Raw genomic sequence first — 21,466 nt, 5'->3', positions numbered from 1 at the left:
CTCTGCCAGTTGGTGCTCTGCTAATGGCTAGACTGCTGCTACATTGTTTTCTGCTACCAGCTGTTGCTTTTGCTGGTGCTATCTTTTGCCTGACGTTGCTGTTTTTTGTTGTTGTTTGTTGCTGTAGCTGGGCTGCTGGCTTCTGCTATGTTGGCTTAGTGTCCTGGTCTGTTGTAGCTTCTTGTTGGCCTCTGTTTTGCTATCTATGGGGCGGTTGGCTGATGTCTTGTGTTGTTGTAAGTCCTGCTAGGAAGTGGCTGGTTCTCTACTAGTTCAGGCTGCTAGGTTTCTGGTTGCTGGTGCTGCTTCTGCCAGCTGTTGATGTGGCTTCTGTCTTTGCTGTTTAGTGCTGCTACAGGGTTAAAGAGGGCTTCTTAGGCTGCTGTAGCTTGTCTGTCTCTAGTTGCTGCTACATTGAACTGCTTGCTGTGTTTTGGTGTTTGACTGTTCTGCCTTATGCCTTGCTGTTGTTGTTCTGTTTTGGCTACTGCCGTTATCTATGCTATATTTGGCGCTTGATGCTGCCTCGCTTGTTTCTGTTCTGGTTTTATTGGCAGCTCATAGGTGTTGGTGTTTTGGGCTTTGTCTTTTTCTATCCTAATTTGTTGGCCATTTTCTTTGTAAGCTCTTGTGCTAGTTGTTGTCCTATTCCTTTGATTTTGGTTAATCCTCCTAGAGGGTAGCTCTTTCTCATTGAGTTTAGAAGGGCCTTGTTTGGTTCAAGATTCTTTGGAACCCTTCCTAGAAGGTGACCTTTGGGTTTTTGTCCTTGGCTGGTGGTTGTGTGCCCTTAAGGGCTTTCGGTGTATTGGAGTTTAGGCCTTTGGGCTATTTGTTTTCCTGTTTTGCTGCTTTACAGCTCCTTTTGGTAATAATATTCCCTATTTACCAAAAAAGTACTTGAATCTAAAACAAATAAATAATTCTTCTTAATTGATTTTGATGCGTATGTGGAGTGTTTATACTAAATTAAAGAGATGCATATATGTACATGTACACTAAGGTTTAGATATGAGACTTGGTATATATATGTACAACAAATATATATTATAATTAACACCTAAATTTGGCGATGATGCTTCTTTCTTTTGCTGGATCGACATTGTCTCCCTACATCCAAGACAAAATACTTTGATCAATATTAACATAGAATAGTTTTTCTTACGAAGTTTTGACATAACGAGTAGCTTAGAATATATATAGTATATATCTTCATTCAGTATCTGATCTACAATAATAAAGATGTATAAAATAACAAGTCGAGTTGATTTCAGGTTAGGTTAATAATAAGTTGGGTTTAATTTGGGTCTGGTCAATAACAAGTCGGGTTGATTTCGGGTCAGGTTAGTGACAGATAGGGTTGAATTTCGGGTCATGTTAGTAATAGGTCGGGTTAAATTCGGTTTGGATTAAATTAGGTTCGGGTTAAATTCTGGTCGGGTTATGAATAGGTCGGGTTGAATTCATGTCTGGTTAGTAACATGTCGGGTTAAATTCGGTTTTGACGGGTTAAAACGGGTTTAGGTCAATTTCGGTTTAGGTCGGGTTCGGTTCAAGTCAATGTTTTACAGGTTATATTCGAGTCGGGTCATCTCTAGGTCGGTTCATTTTCGGGTTCGGGTCTCAAATACTCGGGTTAACTCAGGTCTAGGGTTGAATTCAAGTTGGGTCATATCGGGTTTGGGTCATCATTTTTCCAGGTGAAGACGGGTCTGTAAATAATCGTGTTCGGGTCGGTATTTCGGGTTTGGTTAGCTTTTGACAGCTCTATTCACAATGCTAGGGTTTGAGTTTAGATTTTCTATTGTGTGAGGGCTAACGAAGACCCCTATTTATAGGCGTAGGAATCTACGTTTAGGGTTTTAGAGCCGTGGCTTCAGGTGGCGCGCGCAACTCTTTGACTTGCGTGCGGCAGGCGCACGCAACTTTGGGAGTTGCGCGTAGTGCGGTTTGCCTTATACAAATACACGTTTTTTAAACTTTCATAACTTTTGATTGCGAAGTTGGATTAAGGCAAATAAGATTTCATTGGTAAGCTCTGAATGTCTACTTTCCAATGTCGTTAGAATTAGGTTAAAATTTGTTATGGATCAAAAGATATGGATGTTGAGTGCAAGGGTGTCGGTTTTAGGGTCCATTTTAGTATTTTGATGATAACTTCTTCGTTTTAACTCGGAATTGGGCTTATAATATACCGTTGGAAAGCTCTTTAAAAAGGATATCCAACTGTACAAGCCTTGAACGGATATTGGGTGGCTAAATACTCTGGTTGGCTCAGTTTTCAACAATGTAAGATCTATTTGATCCAATTATTGCATATGACGCATTTAGGTCTGTTAATAATCAAGATTAAACATGTATGAGCACGTTTTAGGCCTAATTAGAAATTGGACTACGATCTAAGATAATTTGGTTTGAAATACAAATTCTAACTTACTTCATAATGCATTTCGGAGTCCGTAAACACTTCAACTTTGATCTAGCATGAATAACAAGTTTTTGTAACATCATCGCACTTCCCGTGGGACAGGAGGCCAAAAGTAGGTGTCTACACTAGGTTGAATGTACCTTATTGGACTCGACATGGATCTGCCACTGTGACTCTATCGGGGGAAATTGTTGAAGTGGGGATGAGCCAAAACTATGAAAATTCATCATACTGTACATTTTGTTAGGGTATGATGAACTTATGTAGTAAGAGCCTCATTAAAATAATGAATCACAATCACATATAAATACTAGATAGGATATAGCTAGTGAGAGTGTTTTCAAGTGGGAGCTTTGCTAAATTGTTTGGTTCATATTTGGTTCCTTCAATTCCTAAATTGTTTCATTAATTTAATAATTGTTAATTTCTGGATAATGACTGTTATATTAGCACTATTTTATAGTTTGCATCATTCTGTTGCCTAAAATTCTAGTAAAAAATACAATATGAGGGTTCGTTGTCTCCGTCCATGTTGTATTGTCTAATTTTACTCAGCTAGAGTATTCTCACTCAATCAATATATGTACATATTTATAACCTAGATAATTCAATTTGTACACGTATGAGAATATTTGACTTTACACACATAATTACACAAAAAAAAAAAAAAAAAAAAACCTTAATAAATAATTTGAGAATGAATATTGAGCATTTCCCTACCATGCTTGAAATGATGATGAGTAATTAAAACTTATTCTTTTTGGATACATAAACAACTATTGGTTTCAATTCCATAATATGTTTTTAATTATGTTCTTGTTTTGCACATTTTTTTTGCTTGCCAAATCTATATGCCTCGAGTCACAACAATATTAGAACAAGTTAATTTGATTGTTATTGCTTAAATTGCAGATTTAAAACATATATTGCATTATGGTTAGCTTATTAGTTGGTTAATCTATTTGGGGGGTGGGATTGAATCCAAAAAAAATAAAACAGAATTATTATAATACTACTATTCGCATTTATATTTATTGAAAAATTGCAAGTTTGATTACACTAAGTCCATTTTTTACACATCCTAGTACAATGCAATAGTGAACAGAATTAGACGAAGAGTGACATTATACACAAGAAATTTGACTCGAAACTACAAAAGCACCATATATATGCATTTATCTATACTCAAATTGACTTAAAATGAATAAAATAAAAAATAAAAGAACTGACTAATAACAAGTAATAGAGTAGAATATCACACAGTGGTATCGTGGTACGGAGCACTTTCAGGATAGGCAAGAACAAACCCTGTGTACAAAGCGTACCAGACTCAGAAATCTTGCTGTTAGGATGCTCCGGAAACTCGGTGCAAGAAACGGGTCATTCAAGAGTTCAATTGCTGAGGGTCTTTCAGATGCAGGAGCCAGACACTTACTAATGAACTGATAAGCATCATCACCTTCCACTTTGCATAGTTCTGGAGGCTCAACACCGGCCTCAACCAACGCTAAAAACCCGCTTTGTGTACTGCAGTTGCTGTATGGAGGTTCACCAGTGAACATCTCTAGTACGCACATTCCGAAAGAGTGTATGTCAGCCAACTGATTATAACCATTTCCTTCACGAATCTCTGGTGCCATGTAACGCGGTGTGCCATATTTCTGACTACATGTCCCCTGTTCAAGACTAAGCGCGAAACCAAAATCTGCAAGTTTAACACATCCTGTCTTCCCATTGATAAAGATGTTTTCGGCCTTAATGTCACGGTGAACAATTGGCGGAGTTTGACTGTGAAGATAAGCAATCCCATTCAGAATCTGTCTGCACCAATTCTTGATTGCAGCATTACCTTCAAGCGTGTGATTATTCCTGAGATACTGCACCAAATTTCCTGAAGGAAAATACTCAGTAATCATGTGAATGGTTTTCGCTTCTTCATCAACCCAAGAATCGTAGCATTTAACTATATTTTCATGATCTAATAACATCAAAAGACCACCTTCTGTCAGTAAAAGCTCAAGAAATTCCATGTTATTTAACATATCCTCTGTTAGTTCTGTTTTACACCAAGCAATTTCCATACCAAGTGCCCTATCCAAGCCCTTGTAGACTTTTTTCGTAGTACCTTTTCCAATTATCTCATTGTACCGTATGTACCGCCCACTCGAAGATGTCTCGAAATCGATGTTACCTTCCTGTGAACTTGAAGCCATAACTGATGAACTCAAATAGAGATAGAACTAGAAGAAAAAAGAAACTGAAATTAAACAAGTTTGATTTGTATTCAAGTGAGTAACGTTGGAGTTTATTTTTATTGAAAAAAGTATGGTGGAATGTAACAATAAAAATGAGAAGTATGGTTTTATATCTATTTATAACAATTGGGATGAAGTCGGTAATCAAGAAACCGAAAATACTATTTCTTGATTTTCAAATTAATAAATTTCTTTGCCCAATTTTGTTTAAAAGAAATTGTATATTTTTATTTAAAATGACTGTTTACCCGTTTATAATACGTAATTATGGACTAAAATTTCAATTTGGACTAATTTGCAAAGTTCTTAATGTGCTTAATCCTAAGTTTAAGTTCTAGTTTATACTTTCCCTGTTGTCACATCTGCTACAAATGTAACGACATTTCATACAAAGTTATACATGCAGTTACTCATTAGCCTCATATATAATCTTTCAGCAACAATTATAATCACTCTTTTGATTCATACATGTTCACTGTTAAAATCATACTAGGTTAATTATTACATGGACAAAATACAACTATAATGAAAAAACAAATATACGCAGTAATTCATGTTTATTTATAATGAATATCTCCCTTTTTCAGCTTATTATATTTCACCGCTATGTTTGTCATATTTCTTCAAAAATATCCAACCTTAAACGAAAAACAACAAAACAAGTATTGGAAATTTTAAAAAAAAAAACTTAAAAGTTGTACGTTTAAATCTTTAGTATACTGTATTCAAAAATGCATAATCCAAGTAAATCCCAAAATAGCATCTTTTAATGCTAACCTCATAGTCTACCACATTGTTTAGCGCAGCAGGCATTTCACCCTTCTTAATCATTCGATAAATCTGATTCTTGTTGTAGCATTCGCTATACAACTTTTCCTTAGTCACTGTCTGTACTAAAGTCATCCCAAACGAGAATATATCTAGGGCTGGCAAACAGGTCGGGTCGGGTCGGGTTCAGGTCGACCTGTTTACATAAACGGGTCAGGACCCCCCAACCTGAACCCGACCTGTTTACTTAAAAAGGTCAAAAAAATCAACCTGAACCCGACCTGATTATAAACGGGTCGACCTGAACCCGACCCGCCTAAACCTGATTTTTTTTTTAATTAAAAAAAATAAAATAAAAGCCTGTAATTTACTAATTTCTTTATACTGTAATTTTTTTAACCTGTAATTTGACTAATTTCTTTAACCTGTAAGATTCAAGTATTCAAGACTTCAAATTCAACACATAATTCAAGCAAACATAACTTAACAACATAATTCAAGAAAATCCTGCTGCATTAGTGCATTGTCCATACTTCATAGTTTCATACACTCACAACAGCAACTAAAACTTGAAAAGTAGCCAGCCAACAAGTCCAAAATATTTCCAAGAGTTACATGTCCAAAATACTTCCAAGTAGGCAAATAAAAGTTCAACTAGAAAACCAAATACATGTCCAAAATAACAGTAACAGTTTCATCAACTAATTTTAGAAGAAATTAACAACATAATCAGGTTTGACTCTCCATGACAGCAGGACTTTCTGGTGCACTTTGTGGAGGGCTGGGACTAGGAGTATCCCCCACATCATCGTTGACTTTCATGGCCATGATTTTTCCACATAAATCTTGCAATTGCGGATCCATATTAGCTACAACCAAAAGAATACATACAAAAGTTAATTTCAGCCTTAAGCATAAATAAAATAGTACACAAAAGAAACAAAAAAAATTGTAATTTTAAATACATAAATTATTTTCATACCTTCACCAAAAGTCCAATCTTTGAGGCAAATGATAGCTTCTGTTGTGTGTGGTTTCAAAGAGCTTCTATAGCAGTCCAAAACTCGACCACCAGTACTGAAGGCAGATTCTGAAGCTACTGTTGAAATAGGGATTTCAAGGATGTCCCTTGCCATCTTTGAAAGAATTGGATACCTCACAACATTTGTTTTCCAATGATATAGAATATTAATGTTGGTTGCACGAGGAATCAATGGCTCTTCCAAGTAGATTTGCAAGTCAGATTTAGCAGGAACATATGATTTGCTAGAAGAGAAGTTATCAAAGTCCTAAAAGATGTTTAAACAAAAATTACAATAAAGCATACAAAAAACAGAATTTAAAGCTAATTATCAAACAAAAAGCAAATGTTCACAGTTACCATCATAAAAGAATCAGAAGCAACATCAACTTGCTCTTCATTAGGCTGTCTAGAAGAACGACGCCTTGTTCGTGGTGTTGTTGTGGAAGCCTCAGTCACATAAGCACCATATAAATAATCCAACCTTTCCTTAAACTTCACCAACTCATTAGTACCCTCTATTTCCCCATACACCTTCTTAAAAGCCCACTCCACAAACTCATACTTAAATCGAGGGTCTAAAACAACAGCCACAGCCATGATTATGCTAAAGTTGGTCCAATATTTAGCAAATTTCTCATTCATTCTTGCTGCCATCTTATGCATGAAGTTATTAGAATTTTCAAGCTCCTCTTTCAAGAGTAAACGGATTTTCAACACATTTGGGAAGTATACATTAGCGGTAGGATAATTAGTACCCGAAAAAACATTTGTCACATAAAAAAAGACCTTCAAAAATCTGAATAACTTCTCTATTCTCCCCCACTCCTCATTTGTTGGACAATGAATGTAATTGGCATCAACCTTTTGAAAATGAAGAAAAGCTTTTTTGTAGTACAAAACATTCTCTAACATCAAATAAGTTGAATTCCATCTAGTAGGGACATCTTGTCTCAATTCTCTACTTGAGTCTAGTTCAACATGTGCCACACAAGTCAAAAAACGTTGCTTTCTAGCCTGAGACCCTTTACAATACTTCATAGTTTCTCTCACCTTAACAACAACCTCATTAATTTCTTTTAACCCATCTTGCACAATTAAATTTAGGATATGTGCACAACACCTCACATGGAAATAATCCCCCCCCCCCACATACCAAATCAAGTTCATTTTTAATTACATCAGCAAACACATCATTAGAGGAAGCATTATCAAGAGTAATACACATGATTTTCTTTTGGATACCCCACTCTTTAAGCAAATCATAGACATGGTCAGACATATGGACACCGGTGTGAGGTGGAGGCAAAAAACGAAAGTTCATAATTTTTTTGCAAATTCCATTGATTATCAACAAAATGGGCAGTCAAAGACATGTAACCATCAGTAGTAATTGAAGTCCAACAATCAGATGTAAGAGAAATCCTACCCTTAACTACACTCAACTCCTCCTTAAGTTTATCTTTTTCCCTCTTAAACATTTTCAGAACATCAGCCTTCAAAGTATTTCGAGACACAAGTTTAACATCAGGATTTATGTAATTAATCAACTTCCTAACAGCACTATATTAAGCAAACTGAAAAGGCAAATCATGTTTCACCACATCAATAGACAACATCTCACGAACAATATCATAATCAATTGTAGGAACCCTATTCATCATAGAACCAGAACTGCTTGAATCAATAATCATCTGACCCACATCTTTAAAGGTCCTTTTTTTACATTTCTTAATGTGGCGTTTTAAATTACCAGTTCCTTGCCTACTTTCAGCATTATATTTCTGCCCACATTTTTTACACTTGCAAATGATGTTACCTTGTTCGTCAGGTTTATCAAGGAATTCAAAATTTGCCCACACATCTGAAGTGAGCTTTCGTTGGCGCTTGAAATGAATTCCAGGCTTATTCAGCGAGGTGACATTAGAGGTTTTCTTCTTTGATTCCGTTTGATGAGAATCAGAGACTTCATCATCTGAATCAGAATCCGGAAGATCAATGGGTTCATCAGGATTAGGGCTATTAGCCATCTGTGAATAAATTAAAAAAAGAATTACACTCATGGCATAAAAGATAAAACATGAAAAACAGAAGTATAAACTCATGAGTCATGACATAAAGAATCAAACTCATGAAATTGCAGAGTAAGAAAATCAAATCAGGGCAAAAAATCGCATAAACAAATCGCAAATAATCGCAAAATAAGTAAATAACAAATCAAATGTTCGAAAGAAATTGTAGAGTAAGAAAATAACAAACGAACAACATTAAATGATTAAATCACATAAACAAAGCATACATAAACCATAATAGCAAAAAATCGCATTAAAAAATCAAAGAAATCTGAAAATTGCATAACCAAATCAAGGAAATTGCATAAACAAATGACTCATGAGCAAACAAACTCATAAAAAATCGAATAATAGGATTATTACCTTCAGAATGTTTGAGATGAAGCTTCAATCTTCAAGGTTCAAGCATTTTTATTTCAATCTTCAAGAGTTAGAGAGAGAAAAGAGAGGAGAGAAGAGAGAGAAACTGAGAAGAGAGAGAGTTTGAGTGAAAGAAAGCGGCGAGAGAAAGAGGGGATTGTTTTAGCCGTTTAGGACTTTAGGTCTTTAGGGAATTAGGGTTAGATAATTTGGGCTTGGCCCATATTTTAAAATTAGGGTTTTAAGTTAAGCGGGTTGGGTTCGGGTTGACCCGACCTGAAACCGACCCAATTAAATAAACGGGTTTATGCGGGTTGGGATTTTCTACCTGAACCCGACCCATTTAACTTCAGGTCGGGTTCGGGTTGACCCAATTACATAAACGGGTTGAAAATCTCTATCAAAACCCATTTATTTTGGGTTGGGTTCGGGTCGGGTTGTCGGGTCGGGTCAGCTTTTTCCAGCCCTAAATATATCAATCTACTCATTATAATCCGCTTCAAAAACATCCGGTGCCATAGTTTTTGGCGTACCAACACGAGCTAGCCTTCTGTCTGGTTCGAATTTACACGCGATACCAAAATCTCCTAGCTTAACCGTGCCCAAGTTTCCATTAATAAAGATGTTCGAAATATTCACATCACGATGAATTATCGGTACACTACGATTGTGAAGATAATTCAATGCACTTGGAATCTCTCTAGACCAATTCTTGATCGCGGTGTTACCTACAAGATTATGTTTGTTGGTGTACACTCTCAAATCCCCGGAAGTAAAAACCTCGGTAATCATGTGAAGGATTCCAGTGAAAGGATCAATCCAATAATCATAGCATTTTCAGTATATTCTCATGGTCTAACGATTGCAACAGAGAAGCTTCATTAAACTTATTCAGAACTATTTCACGGTATAATTCATGTCAGCTCTGTCTTAGACCAAGCAATTTCTTTACCATCAACCTTATCAAACCCCTTAAAAACTTTTTTCGTTCCTATCATTTCTTCGTACCTTATGATTTGGGGATTTAACCCCGCCATATGGACCAATGAAACCCTGCCGCATGTCATCCACGTGGACCAACCACAGTCTACCACGTGTCACTATGTGAAGAGTCCAAAGTGGACAAATCAGAGCATGACATGTGGCAAACAGAGTGCCAACTTGGACGAGCAGCCTTCCAAGGCCCATACACCAAGAAAGCCCAATCAAGCCTAGGCCAGGTTTTCCATTAACCTAAGACTGGCACACATTGCAAGACCCTATAAAAGGGAGATGTTCCCCCTGAGGAACGACATTCAGAAATTAAAAAACACACGTGTACATTAATTGTTGAGCATAACTCCAGCTTTAATTGCTCGGATTTCGAGGCTGTCTGAGATAGCCGGATCCCAAACGGAGTCTCTGTTGTTTTACAGGTACAAGTGTCCAAAATCCAGTCTTGGTGTAGTAACTCTCCCGAGGGACACAGAAAACCCCGAAACACCTTACATATTGTCTTCTCGTACACTCTTCTGCAACTATGTCTTGTGAACCAGAAGCAGCCATTACTGATTATTTAAACAAACAGATGATTTGGGATTGAAGAGATGACTAAGGTTGTTTTTTTGATGATTTAATAATCAAGGGATGATTTTGTAGAAAAAACAGAGGATTCTTGGATTTAAAGGGCAATGTCGGTTGATATTGACTTGCGACAGTTGATTAGTTACTTCAATTACTTAAGTTTGTTAATGGTTATCAAGATCAAGAAATAGAGAATGCAATTTCTTGATTATTATGAATATTTTTTTTTTTTTTTTTTTTTTGTAAAATCTAATCTTATATATATATAAATAAAGTAGGCATTTTTCAAGAGCATTCGGTGTGCCACATAAGCAAAGCTATATTTTCAACCAATTAAAAATTAGATTTCTATTTTATTTTGAAATTAAAAAATTTGTTTGCCACCTAAACAAAAGTGACGAATAAGATTAAAGAATTTTGCCACGTAAGTAAAAACAACGAATATTGATTTATTAGGATTTAATTTATTTTAAAAAAATAAATATTATCTTTTAAAACAATCATCTTTAGATATAGGATTTATATACCTACTATTATAAGATAAATTTTAATAGTGTTTATGATAAGAAATAAAAAGTATTCCTTAATTATAATTAAATTAAAATTTGTTATATTTACCATTATAAATTGATGCATCATATGACACTAACAAAATTTTGTATCAATACAAAACCAAACCAAGCAAATTTTGTGTCAGTTTTATAAGGTCATTAATGGATGGATAATGGTTAAATTGTGTTTATTTGGGATACTTAATGATTATATGTTTATGTTTTTTTTACTGAATTTTGTTTTACATGCAGAACTAATTTAATCAGAGAATTATATTCGAGCAAAAATCTTTGGAATATCAAAGTACGAGTTTCTCGCTTGATGATCCTATTGAATGAGGAGGTATTATATCTTTATAAATCATTTACATTTATTAAATCTTTTAATGAACCTTTTAGTTTTTATCAATTAATTTTATGATGAAAACAAATTTTTTGTGATTTAGGTAGCTTAATTAAGTCATAAAATTAACTTAATTTTTTATTTTTAATTACAGGGTGATTACGTTCATACCTCAATTAAAGTCAACTTTGTTCTACAATTTTGTTCAAAATTGATTGAAGGAAAAGTTTACTCCATTAGATACTTTTCAGTCGTTACAAATAAGAAATAATATTGCACGCATTGTCAGCGACAACAAAATAATGATTCAATTTTCCAAAATACTATTGTTTGGGCAATTGGGGACGATGAAAAAAATTCCAATGCATAGATTTAATTTTGTATAATTACAATTTTTAGATTAATTTCACAACAATTATTCACTTACAAATTTTTAAATTACATAAAATTAATAAAAAAAATTATCCATAACAAACAATAGCAAAGTAATAAAAAAATATTATGAGTATGATCTAATTACAAAAATTATTGTTATGAGATTTTATGTATAAAACACCGTGGGATATTAGGATTTAAATTATTAAAAAAAAATTATCTTATGAAATTAATGGTTTTATCTAAATACCCGATTATTAAGATGTTTTATTTTCATAAAAAAAAATTTAAAACTTATAATGCAATAAAAAAACTTTACCTTCTTTAAACATTTTATGTCTAAAAATTTGAAAAGACAGATAATTTGTTAGTGATCAAGAGATCACAAGAAATATACAAAATGACATGTAGATTTGAGAGTTTAATTTCAAGTGTAAAAAGCAATGAATAATGATTTAGGATTTACATTATTTTAAAAATAAAAAATTATTATCTTTTCACATTAAAGATTTTATCCTAATATGTAACCAATGAAATATCCTATTTACAAACTTTTTTTTTTTTTGAAAGATATCATATTATTGTCATATAACTAACAACAACGAATAAAATACAAAATAACAATAAATTAAGTCGCATTATAAATTACATTGAGAAAAATTATACTTTTGTAATTGACAATATCATTTTAATTAAATTATTATTTGCTTTTTTTTGTCTGAAATTATTAAATTGTAAAATAAATGAAATAGTTATACAAAAAAAAAAACATAAAGTATATAGGGAAATATCTTTTCTTGAGATATGTGTATGATTTTATTCTAATATCTATTATACTTATAATTTTCATATAACTAATATTAGTAAATTAAGATCGCATTATATGTTGCATAAAAATAAAACAAATTATCCGTTTTCTAACAAGCAAAATAATAAAAAAATTATAGGGTTTAATTAAGAAAATAATCTTTTCATGAGATTTATGTATAAAAAACCGTGCATCGCACGGGCTTCCATCTAATATTCATATATAATTGACCAGTTGTCCGTGACCTTATGTAACAAAAATTTCTCATGTTTGGCCTTAATTATATTCAACATATGAATAATATCTTAAACCGACCTTATAAATGTTGTAATAAATGGGCTAGATTATTTTCTAGAGCATGTATAAGGATTCTATTTTAGTTTTTTTGGATTTAATCCAACCCCCTAATTAATTAACCAACTGATAAGCTAACCATAATGTAAAACATGTTTATGGTCACAATTAAAGCATTAACTATCAAGTTAACTCGTTCTAATATCTTAGTAACTCAGAGAGGCATATAGATTTGGCGAGTGAAAAAATGTGCAAAGCAAAAATAGATAGAAACATATTATGGAAACCAATAGTTGTTCAATAATTTAGATAGCCTAAAAAGAAGTTTTCGTATCAATACATTCATGAATAATAGTGAATAGGTCAATATTCTAAAACTACTATTATGTAAGGATAATTTGTGTAATTATGTATGTAAAGTCAAAAATTTATTCTCATAAGTGTACACATACAATTATCTAGGTTTATATCATTATATACTATATATTTATTGAATGAGAATGCTCTTGTTTATCAGAATTTACATAATAAAAGTATAAAACATGGTATAGAGGTAGAATTTAACAATAGACCGTATTTTTCAAAAACTTTGTGTGAATTTTGCCATGCTATTCCATTTCAATTCTATTTCTTCCACAAATACTTCTTTTGAACTATTGATAATTGATGAATGTACGCGACCCTCTTAATAATGTGTTGCCTGCTAGAATTTTAAGGAATAAGAAGATAGGAATCAAAAGAATGCTAAAATCATTAGCCACAAATTAAAAATTACTTAGTGACACAATTAAGGAAAATGAAAATGTTATAACCTGTGTGTAAGAGATACTTAGAATAATTATTGCTCATTTGATGATTAAATGAGAAATAATATTAATCCCCATTTAATCATCAAAAGCAAAAAATAACTAACTTAATTAGGTGCACCTGAGTTATACAGTAACAAACTTTGACAAACCAAATAAATGTAAAGCAGACTGTTGAGCCTTATTGTATTTAGCTATTAGGCCTTTTGGGCTAATGTTAGTTTAGGCCCTAATATTGTTAATTAGGTTGTTTATAAACCTCACTTACATGTTAAAATAACTCAAGAAAATTCTATTCCTAACATTGTTTTAAAGCTCTAAACCCCAAAAACAGACAAGGAAAACTTCAGTTTGAGAAACTCTAAAACTGAAATAATAAGCCACCAATAATCCACTATGAAGTAGTGATTTGATGATGAATAAATACGATTACATGTTTTCAATTCAACATGGGCGCCATGAAATTAAAGCTCCACTTTAAAATTCTCAATAAATAAATAAATAAATAAATAAATAAATAAATATATATAAGTGACTTAATTCGAAGTAGGCTCTCACTACATAAATAACATCATACCCCATTACAAGCTAAGGTCTAACATGAGTATACTAAAAACTCCAAGTTCGTTCTTAAAAAAAAAAGCTCGAAGTTTATATCTAAATTTGTTTATCACAGGAGCATAAGTGTAAGTAATGTGATAAAAATGGCTAAATTCGTTATTTAAAGTAGTGGTTTTGCCTAATACAATTAGCGGTTAACAACCTTATAATAAATAAAATTTGTTTATCACGGATATTAACTTGGACGGCCATCTGAGTATAGTGTGGTAGCGAAGTTTTAATTCAGGTGCTTGCTTGGATTTAAAGGATGTTACTTATATACTTGACATAACATCTGCCCCTCCACAGGTCCACAACCCTACATCAGTGGTGTTAAGACCACTTCCAATGGTGGGCAAAAATAATGATTGTTCAATCTCTCTCTACCCATTTTCTATCTCAACAAATCAGGTTTTGTCCATGAGCAAATCTTTTTCACAATTTCTCCCTCAATGGAGAGCAAAAATAATGCTTGCCCACTACTCTCTCTCTCTTACTTTTTCAATACCCCACCATTACTTTCTCTCTCCTAGACAACACTTCTTTATTTATTAATTTCATTTATATTTTAACAATATTACTCCAAATAAATTAAAATTAGTCTAAATTTTTGGTATTTATGAAATTATACCAAAATATAGCAAAATGCATGTCTATTTGTAGAGAATTAAATTTTATAACCGTTGGTAATTTTTATTTTAATAATTATTTTTTTCGAAAAATAAATTACAAACAATATTACCGTTGCCAACAGCTAGAATTTTCCTATTGGCTAGCTTCCTGCACCTGCCACATGGCCCTCCAGGATTCGCCCGTGTTCTGCCGCGCGTCAGCACATTTGTTTTTTTTTTCCAGAGAATCCAGCTCAATACGCACCGTTTTGAGTGCGCTTCTTCTTGCATGCAACATCAAACGCTGCGTTTTAATTACTGAGCCACCGATTTTTTTTTATTTTAATCAGCTATATGTGGGACCCACCAAATCACTATTCACTTGAATTTCTGCCCAAGTCTTGGGCATTTTTACACTTGCCCATGGGCAACTAATATTATGCCCACCATTGTAACCCAATTTCTCACAAGCTTGCCCACCAAATTGCCCATGAGCAAAAATAATGCCCACCGTTGTGGGTGCTCTAAGCGATATGTTAAAGACTTTTGTTAGTTGTACGTAACTCTCTATCCGTAATTTATCCTCAATTTTTTGTTCATTACTTTATTTTTTTAAAATCTTCTTTTTAATGTTAATTACTAAACATTAAGAGTTAAATGTTAACAATAGATACTCATTAATTAGTATTTCCTCCATTACATAAGGTAAATTATATTGTAGTTATGTTTAGCCTTGCTATTCGTCTCAATTGTATATCTTATTAAATTATACTCCGTATTATTCTAAAATAAAAAAAATGGTACAAAGACATTATTAAATTTAATGTGGTTATTAATAAAGTGCATTGACAAGCGTGTCTATATAAAGTAATCATCTAATTCAATACCATCATGTCCAACAATAATTTTATTATCACCTTTATTACTTCGCTTCTTATTATTGTCGTGAAAAGTTCCAGACTTCATAATGACCTACAAGAAATATAAAGTTGGATATTATGTCCTTTTCACTTTTTACGCTGCATGCGAGACCTACATAACATGATGTCTTCTCAAGTAATTATTCTATTAAACATGCTTTCCTCAATTATTACCACTTTTAATTTGCATGATATAATTATTACAATATACTTAGATTAAACTATAGTTTGCTTCTTTTTCTTCATATTCTACAAACCAAACACAAACACCGAAAGAGGAACAAAGTTTGAATATATGGAGAAGTGCAGATCATATCCTAACTACGGAAAATTTGAGGTACAATTAGAAGATAATAATGAAATAAAGCGGTCATCATCTAAAGCTTATAATTTCAATGGTCCAAACAATAAGCTTGGATCGTGTTCGGGTTTTTCGATTAACAAAGATCCGGAGAGTAAGAGGAAGAGAAGGGTTGCTTCTTATAACATGTTTTCAGTTGAAGGTAAGCTTAAATCCTCAGTTAAAAGCAGCTTCAAGTGGATCAAGAATAAGTTCACCGATCCAAGTTACGACAGTTATGAAGATTAATGATAATTATATTGGTGAATGGTGATATTTACTTGTATTTATGCTTTTTTTTTTCCCATATAAAATTAGGTACATGTTTTGATAGTATTAATTAGTACATGTTATAATTTATCTAAATTGATGAAGGAAAGTATTGTATTTTAGATATTTGAAGAGAAGACACTTTTGTTTTTCAATACACGTATAGTAATCATATCATCAATTTCCGTAGCACACTCGCGTCGTAATTCAGATATATTGATTGTATATTTTTTCTTTTTTGCTAGCTATTTCATGCTAAGATCACTTACTAGCTAGTAACAATTTCATTAGATAAATTATTGAATCTTTACCATATGCTGAAATTTATCCAAATTAGTTATTAATTAATGAACATTACTTAACATTTTAATACATGACTAGTATTGCAACTAATTTTAAACGCAACAAATATTTAAATTATTTTATTTTTGTAAAAGGTCAAGTAGTATAAAAATTTTAGAGCAGAAAGGTAGGATTATAAAAGTGATTATTTTTAGCATGGCAAAGTCAAAAGTGTTTAGGCAAAGCTTAGTAGGGTAGTTCTAGGAATTTGCTTAAGGTTTACGGGGTAATAACAATCAATCCTACGATATTAGTCACAATAACCAAGAACAATAATAGAGCAACAAACGAATAACATTAAGCGATGAAATAAGAGTAGTTAGAAAGACAATACTGAGTAAGGACACGCTCCTTGATCAGAATGGACATAGCATTCGTAAGTAACTTGCAAATATATTTTGTATTAATGTATAAATGTGCCTATTCGACCATTACTATGCTTTGCTTAGCTATATATACCTAGGGATTGCTAGGGTTTACATGAATGTCTAAATAATATTCAAAAGGCAAGATCCTTTTATTTAGTTCTTCTTTCCTTGCGTGCCTTGTGTATCTTTGGTATATCTTCCCTGGTTATTGATTCTTTGATCCTCTTTCCATATATACTTGTGCCAATCAAGCCGTTTTGAATTGATCTCTTGTTTATTTGGCTTGCTCTTGGATCTTTGGTTGTGCCCTACGACTCCTAAGATTCATAAAATTAAGGGCCCAACAATTGCCCCTAATTTTAATGTTCGAGGAGCTTGAAGATAGAAATTACAAAAAAAGGTACCATTGAAATGTTTTTAAAATTGGAAGTTTTCTAACGGTTAACAGAAATAAGAGTGGGAAACGGTTTTAAGGCAAGTGCCTTGAAATACGCTACTTGTGATTTGCTTTACTTGGGGTATTTATTAAATGTGCAGGCTTCAATCAAATCATCTTACTCTTTGTTGTAAGTTTTGAATATTCTGTTTAGGTAGTTCTTTCTCTTCCTCTATTTTCTCTATTTCTTTTGATTTTTCTACTTGTTTTTGTTTTGCGATGAGGGATATGGTGAATGTGGTGTTTACTAGTGATGAGGAGGTTGTGAAGAAGCCTATTTTCACTGCGCAAAATGTGTTCCCTGCTAAGGATGTTTATCCTTCGAATTTGACGAAGGAAGATGTGAAGAGGACCGTCACTGTTGCGCGTTTCCCTGATGATGTTGTGGTTAAGATTCTGTCTTCTAAAGAGAGAGCGGAGTGGAATGCCCCTGGTTGGGTGTGCTTTTTTTAGTACCCCTTTTCAATTGTGCTACTTTCCCCTTTTCTCCTCTTGGTTGTCAATTTCATTCCAAGGTTAGGGTTTGGCCTTACCAATTGTTGCCCCTAACTTGGAGAATCTTGCGAATTCTCAATTCTTTGAGTGATAAGTTGGGTATTTCGTTTGATGTGAGGGATATTTTCTATCCTTTTACTATTAGGACCTATGGTAAAGGTCGGGTGACTCTTTGTTCGAAGGACGGGGTTGATTCTTTGGTGATGGAGTTGGAGAAACCTTTTGATAAGAAGTGGTATCACAAGTTTTTCTTTGTGAGGGTTGATTCTTTGGGCGAGGAGACTTCTTTTATGATTGATATTGTTGACGCTAAAGGTATCTTATATTCTTAATTTTGTTTTGGCTTTCTTGTTTGTTGATTTTGGCTTATTTGTGTTGTATTTGAAGTGAGTAAGTTGAAGCAATGTGTTGAGTCTCAGTCTTTGATTGATCGTCTGTACGAGTTGAGTGCCGACGAGATATCTTTTATTAAATTAACGTAGCCTGAAGTGGTTGTCCATATTGAGGATTTGTGCGAATTAGAATCTGACAAAGAAGTTGCCCCTACTATGTCTCAAGGTATGTTTCTTTTTATGGTTTTGTTTCGGTTGATATGTGCATTAGTATGTAGCTTTGAAGTTGTGTTTGTATTTTTTACTGTGTTGGATGTCCCGCTGCATAATGGATGCCTTTTTGCATGTTTAGTCGCTGTGTTGTGCTCTATACAGCTTTATTATAATCTGGGTTGCTTTGTTGTATCTTGGATGCCCCACTGCATTTGTTGAGTGTTTGTACACCGTGTTCTTGGGACACTACTAGATCATTAAGGTCACATGATTTGCTTAGTTCCTCCCCTATCCCGAGTTGTATTAAGCAAAAGGCTTCAAAGGCTGTGGAGGACATTTTTGAGAAGAGTCCTGCATTAAAATAGGCTCTTTTTCCTACTCCTCCTCGCACATTAGGTGCCAAAAGGAAGTTAGAGGTTCATGCTTATTTAGAGGCTAAGGGTTTCACCTATGACGCCCTGGCTCCTTACGCGACCAAATATTTATTCCCTTCCTTCAAGGAACGCTAGCCCTTACAGACTTTCGCTGACCTCTCTCAAGAGGCTGTTGTGAACTCTTTCAGGTATCGTATACTCCCAAATAAATTTCTTCAAAAAGATGGACCAATACTATATGACTTGTACTGATTTAATTGTGTTTTATAGTGCTTCCAATCTTGCCTAGGGGTGCTGAGTAAGGTGTCGCAGCTCATTAAGACCTTTGATGTCATGAAGAAGGAGCAAGACTCTCTGTCACATAGGCTTAAGGCAACGTCTGATGCTTTGAAGGGTGAACGGGCTAAGCATAAGGACTGTCGTGCTGAGCTTGATCAGTTGAAGGACACCTTGAAGTCTGTTACGAATGAGTCTCTTGACATGGCCATCTATTATTTCGACTAGGATTGGTTGGAGATGATGGAGGATCGAAGTACTAGCAAGACAAACATGAGGCTTGGGATTATGATGCTGAGAAGGCTACTTTTGAAAAGTCCTTCCCTGATGAAACTTCTACTCCAGGTTTACTTCTGCTGAGTTATGCTGATGAAGAGGTGAACTCCCTGGTGAATGAAGATGTTAAGGCTGCTTAGAGGAGGAGAAGGTCTATGATGAAAATATAGGGGAGAATTAGCTTTGCAGTGTTGTGTCCTTAGTACTTTTCGAACAATTTGTTTTTAAATTTTAAGTATTTGTAATATTACTGCCTAAGTGCAGTTGGATGCTTGTTTTTTTTTTTTTTTTTTTTTTTTAATTTTTTTTTTCATTTCGCTGCCTTGTTGCCTCTAGATGCCTTGTGTTTTTGTTACCTTGTGCAACTAAGTAATTTCTATGTTTTCGTGTTTGTCATTTTAGTTGTTTGTGTTGTTTGTCAATGTATCCTAGTTGTATTACAATTGTATTGCAAATGGGATGCAATATTGCTTACGTGTTCCCTCTGTTGAGGTTCATGAATTATATACTCCTTGTTTTTGTAAGGTGGTTCTTGTGCATCGTTGTATTCTATATTGTAATGATGTCCTTACAAAACAGAAAGGAGTTAGGGGTGGCCGTGGGTTTCCCTAACGGTCCTCCGATGCTTAAGTCAGTACTCGTAGTTGAAATAAGCGTAATTGACTAAGTATTAGGATAGAATAATGTACCTTTCTCGTGTTATGGTTGGGATTGATTCCTAGGTGGTTTTCCTTTCCGAGGAGTGTTCGTATAGAAGTACAAAGGAAGAGATTTTATACCTTTCTCAAATCTTAGCCGCTTGAAGTTAGGTTTTTGCATACCTTAGAAATATAAAGCTTCAAGTGTGTTGCATTCCAACTTCGTTGGACTTTTTTCTCTTCTGCATTCCTTAGTCTGTATACTCCATTGCCTACTACCTTTATGAACACGTATGGTCCTTCCCAGTTGGGTGCTAACTTTCCAGCGTTCACTTCTCTTGTATTCTTGTATACCTTTCTAAGGAATCAATCTCCTACCTTGAAGACTTTAACTCTTACGTTCTTGTTGAAGCTCCTTGCAACTTCTTGCTGGTATGCTGCCATTCTTATCTTGGCGTCATCCCTGATTTCTTCAACAGCGTCCAGGTTCTATGCTAGCTCGGATTGATTTCTATTTTCTATCATTAGTCCGTACCTTGTGGGACTTCTACCTCTGTGGGGATTATTGCTACATAACCGTACACTAGTGAAAACAGAGTATGGCCTGTGTTGCGCCTTTTGGCGTTGTTCTATATACCCGTAGTATGTTGGGTAGTTCGTCTGCCCACTTCCCTTTTGCACCTTCTAGTCTTTTCTTCATGTTAATGATAAGAACTTTTTTGCTTGACTCTGCTTGCCCATTTGCTTGAGGGTACCTTGGTGTGGATGTTATGAGCGATATGTTTTATTCATGGCAAAATTTATGGTTTTTTTTTGCTGATGAACTTGGACACATTGTTTGTGATAATTTCTGATGGTACGCCAAATCTGCTCAGTATGTTCCTTTTGATGAATGAAATGACGTGTTTATCTTAGATGTCCTTGTATGCTTCAACTTTTATCCACTTGAGAAACAGTTTGTCATTGCTAGAAAGTATACCCTTTGCCCTAATGAAGGGGGTAGCTTGACTATATCCATTCCCCATTTCATAAATGGCCAAGGTGTTAACATTGGACGTAGCTCTTCATATGGTTGGTGAGTCAGTGGTGCATGTTTCTGGCATGCTAAGCATTTCTTAGTGAATTCTGATGCATCCATCCTTTCTCATACTGGGCTAGTAGAACTAACTATTTTGAGGGCTCTGTTGTCTAAGTTTCTTCCTCCAAAGTGATTTCCGCACTCCCCGCTGTGTAATGACTACAGGACCTGTTGTACCTCTTGCTTCTCTAGACACTTCAAGTATATAATGGTCCAACTGTTGATTTCTTGAAGAGTACGTTGCTAATTAGAC

General features: G+C 34.1%; 2 protein-coding genes and 1 long non-coding RNA gene across 3 annotated transcripts; all 3 read right to left on the bottom strand.

Moving 5' to 3' along the window:
* Positions 1-3,714: 3,714 nt before the first annotated feature.
* LOC110735597 (serine/threonine-protein kinase WNK8-like) lies at positions 3,715-5,586 on the bottom strand. Its single transcript, XM_021915786.1, has 2 exons — positions 5,461-5,586; positions 3,715-4,668 (listed from the first exon to the last, which is right to left on the bottom strand). The coding sequence occupies exons 1-2, from the start codon at positions 5,584-5,586 to the stop codon at positions 3,715-3,717; spliced, it is 1,080 nt and encodes a 359-aa protein (XP_021771478.1).
* Positions 5,587-5,918: 332 nt separating this feature from the next.
* LOC110735666 lies at positions 5,919-6,475 on the bottom strand. The gene is made up of 2 exons (XR_002514148.1): positions 6,434-6,475; positions 5,919-6,320 (listed from the first exon to the last, which is right to left on the bottom strand). It is a non-coding gene; the product is annotated as an uncharacterized LOC110735666 (long non-coding RNA).
* Positions 6,476-7,918: 1,443 nt separating this feature from the next.
* Positions 7,919-9,216, bottom strand: LOC110735665. The gene is made up of 2 exons (XM_021915854.1): positions 8,908-9,216; positions 7,919-8,502 (listed from the first exon to the last, which is right to left on the bottom strand). The coding sequence occupies exon 2, from the start codon at positions 8,500-8,502 to the stop codon at positions 8,041-8,043; it is 462 nt and encodes a 153-aa protein (XP_021771546.1). The 5' UTR covers positions 8,908-9,216; the 3' UTR covers positions 7,919-8,040.
* Between the last annotated feature and the right edge of the window lie 12,250 nt (positions 9,217-21,466).

This window comes from Chenopodium quinoa, unplaced genomic scaffold, assembly GCF_001683475.1.
Source record: "Chenopodium quinoa cultivar QQ74 unplaced genomic scaffold, ASM168347v1, whole genome shotgun sequence".
NCBI lineage: Eukaryota > Viridiplantae > Streptophyta > Magnoliopsida > Caryophyllales > Amaranthaceae > Chenopodium > Chenopodium quinoa.
The sequence above is the reverse complement of the archived record's forward strand: the minus strand, read 5'-3'. Positions and strand labels throughout refer to the sequence as shown.